The following is a 3,546-nucleotide window of genomic DNA, read 5'->3' on the forward strand; positions in this document are numbered from 1 at the left end:
CCCCCAGAAACGTTCGCTTGGACTCTGGACCTGTATTCCACGAGTTGTCTGAAGGCGTGTTTTTAATGCAATAAAAGTATACATTTTGATAAGAAGACCCAAGCAGAGATCACCTCTAGGGACACAGAAGTTTCCAGCGACAGCCAAAGCAGGGTATTTCAGTCCTGGGATTTCACAAAGTTACACAGCATCTGTTTTGCAGTTGTTGTGTTCCACCCTTGGCCTTTTAAAGGTCCTTCACATACAGCCACATACTTCATTAACAGGTTTTTGCCCATTTCTCGGAAATCCAGTGACACGCTCTGTGATTTGTTCCCCAGGTTGGACTCAGAATCTCTCTTCTCAAGGCTTTCCTGCTTCCCTTCACAGTGCCGCAGTCCCCAGTGGCACATCTCTCCACTGTACATCATTGCCAGTAAATGAGTGTCACTAAATACACCTGCAAAAATAATTCAGATCAAGTACTCTATTGTTCCATTCTAAGCAAGCACACAGTTAAGTTCAACTACTTTTTTTTTTCTGTAACAGTAACGCTGGGAAAAAAAAATCCAGAAGGGCAGTGTAATCTTTAATAGGCTTGGTACACCAAAAAAACCCCAAATATTAATCATGAGATGACTGATGCTGCCTAGAGAGAACGTGTACCAAGCCCTTGCTCATTCCTCTATCCATCTTGCCCCTCCACATTGCTAAAAATATTTAAGATTGCCATATAAATATTGTTCTTACAATTGTGTTTATCTTAGAGAATTTCAGTACTTCTTTATCATCTATTAAGCACAGGCATGATTATGCAGATTTATTTTAGAATACTTTTGTGCTTCTGAGAATTTATGCCTAGGAGATACTGTTTGGGCATCATCTAAACTCAGGTTAATCAGCTGCAGTTTTTAATAGTTGAACAGAAAGACACATACATGTCTGTGGTCACTGAGAAAAACAAAAACCCAGCTAAGTAAGCTGACCAATCCGTTACTGAACTTGGCTTTGCACTGTGGAGCTGAACAGAAGCAATGCCACGTCGAGATGAAATTAAGCACAAAGGTGCTCCATCCTGCCACAGCCAGAGCAAAGCTGGTTTTGAGCGTGTACAGTGTGGACACCATGTCCTCAGCACCAGCTCCTTTACCTTACAAATCATCTCCATTGCATCATCCTACCTGCAACATCACACTGATGCAGCCTCAGAGCCTCATATAAACATAACACAGTAACAAAGTAGAGAGAATAAACATTCACCCAACCTAGCCAATTCTGCAGCGTTTCTACCTGTGTGAAGTCAGTAATTCTCTGTTCTTATCTGTGTTCTCCTAGATCTTAACAGGAAGACCAACCCAGCACCTTCTGCAGTCATGTCTTTGCTCTCAACATTTGTCAGTTGAGAACGGGATGGTTGTAAAATACACATGCTGTGCATAAAACGCGGATTGTCTCAGCTCACTTTCCTCCAGTGTGCTCAAGACCACTGAAAAAAAAAAAGCACTGCCACCTCCTAAAACCCGTGTGTCAAAAACAAAGGTGGGAAAACACTGCAGACTGCTTGTCTCAACTATTTTTTGTTGTTCTAAAAAGTGAGGGTTTTGAAAACAAATTATGTGAAACAAGAAAAACATGCAATAATACATTTCATAAAGTGGGGCACAGTTTATACAAATTGTGGGTTGTGAGGTTTCTGGAGCTGTGGAGCTCGTTTGGTTTTGGGGTTTTTTTGTTTGGTTGGTTTTTTTTACCTTCACTGAGTAATCTAGCTGTGTCTTTATCTTGAAGTAAGACATCTTCATTTAGCTGAAGAGGGCATCTAAAGCCAAGCATCTTCACCAGGTAATGAACTCCATCATTAAGACACTGAGTACAGTCAAAAAACGAGGAAAAAGAAATCTTTTAGATGAGTTCTGATTAAGTCAGTGATAGTCAGAAATGCTTCTATCAATTTCCCAAAACTCTGTTGTTTTAATAGTAAAAAAAAAAAACCCACAATCTATATTTTAATAGGAAAGCATCAAACTTTAAAACCGTATTCACATGCTCATAGAATTTTTTAATGTCCTTTACCTTTTTAAATACAGCAATGTTTTCTCCTAGCCATTCACTCCTTTCTTTTGCTGTATGGCAATACATGTAAAGCAGGGCTCCTCTTCTCCAGTAAAGACATTCCAACAACTCTGCACCAAGGATGCTGGCAGGCTGAAAAGAAATCCAACAGACTGGGCTAACCCAAAAGTAAACCATCAGAACTACTCATATACAAACTCACAGATGCAAACAGTGTTATATGAAGTCTCTGACTTTAGAGGCTGTGCTTAACAGCAACAGTCACAGACACAAACCGAACACTTTGGATTTAAACTGCCAAAAGAGCATGGAATCAGGAAATGGAAGCAACAAAAATTCTGGGCACACAACAAGTTATTTGAAAAAACTACTTTCAAGAGTCACTATTATAAATGAAAGTAAGACTTGAAAATTTTTCAAAAGAACTTAAATTCTGCCCATTAAAAATGCAAATACTAGTATCCTGCTCAGATTTTTTATTTTTAAATAATGAAGTAATTAATTCTCTGGCTGAATAACATTAGTACTCACTTCCTCGTTTATGTTACATTCTCTCACTAGGTCTTCTGGTTCTGAAAGAATACAAATAAGTTCCTTAACTTTTTGCAAGGAAGACTCTGCTGGAAAATCTTCATCCACAAGCTGGTTTTCCTCGAAGTATGTAACATCCAAGACAGCCTAAGAAACCAAGAACATACATAATGTTAAAATGATACCAACAAAATAATCAAATAGCGATGCACAGGAACACAGAAACTTGTTACAGTTTATAAAACATTACAATTATAAGGCAACTGTAAACAGTTTACAGGAGCTGCAAGTTAGAAGTGTTGTGAGATTGCTGACAGTGAACATAACCTCTGACCCATTTCTCTCCTTACAGTACCAGGACAATTATTACAGACTCCAAGGAATCTTCCAATCCAGACAAAAGCAGCCCTGCTGAATTTCACAGATGTTTACCGCACACATGCAGTAACAAAGATCCCTTTTTCCTGTACCTTCTTGCTTACACCAAATCCTCTCCCACACCCTACACAGCAGAATTTCAAAGGGAGTTCTTAGTGCTTTAGGTATACTACCTGTGTATAGAGCTGCAGAAGCGTGGAAGTCTGTTCCGTCCCTTTGTTACAGGCCTCCTTCAATTTGTCCAGGGTAGCGGAGCCATTTGCTAAGAAGGAATCTGAGGGAAGAACACAGCGCTTGCTTAGCACTGAAAAGCACTCAGCACGAGCCTTGCTCACTCCCCTCCGTCCCTTCGTAGGGTTTTAGCTACCCTTGGGCTATCTGCAGGAGCAGCTGAGTAACACACCGTCAAAACAGGCCCGTTGTCCTGTTAGATTACAGCTTTCACGACTAAATTAAGGGCACTCGTGTCCCAAACCCAGTTACACACAGTCCATTTGCGACTAAGCGGTATGCCCACAGCACGGCCGGCTAATGCGCAGGACGCGTCTCAGGCCTCAGCTGCCCCGCTCCACGGAGGAGTCTCCC

At 40.8% G+C, this 3,546-nt stretch overlaps 1 protein-coding gene across 1 annotated transcript; it reads right to left on the reverse strand.

The window, feature by feature from the left end:
- Window positions 1–158: 158 nt before the first annotated feature.
- Window positions 159–3,235, reverse strand: LOC103779105 (chromosome unknown open reading frame, human C5orf51; the record flags this gene model as incomplete). Its single annotated transcript, XM_008946723.1, has 5 exons — window positions 159–439; window positions 1,731–1,845; window positions 2,053–2,184; window positions 2,584–2,730; window positions 3,135–3,235. Coding segments are annotated over 5 exons (776 nt in total), but the record flags the coding sequence as incomplete, so codon positions are not given.
- Between the last annotated feature and the right edge of the window lie 311 nt (window positions 3,236–3,546).

Source organism: Merops nubicus, unplaced genomic scaffold, assembly GCF_000691845.1.
Source record: "Merops nubicus isolate BGI_N331 unplaced genomic scaffold, ASM69184v1 Scaffold54128, whole genome shotgun sequence".
NCBI classification, from domain to species: domain Eukaryota; kingdom Metazoa; phylum Chordata; class Aves; order Coraciiformes; family Meropidae; genus Merops; species Merops nubicus.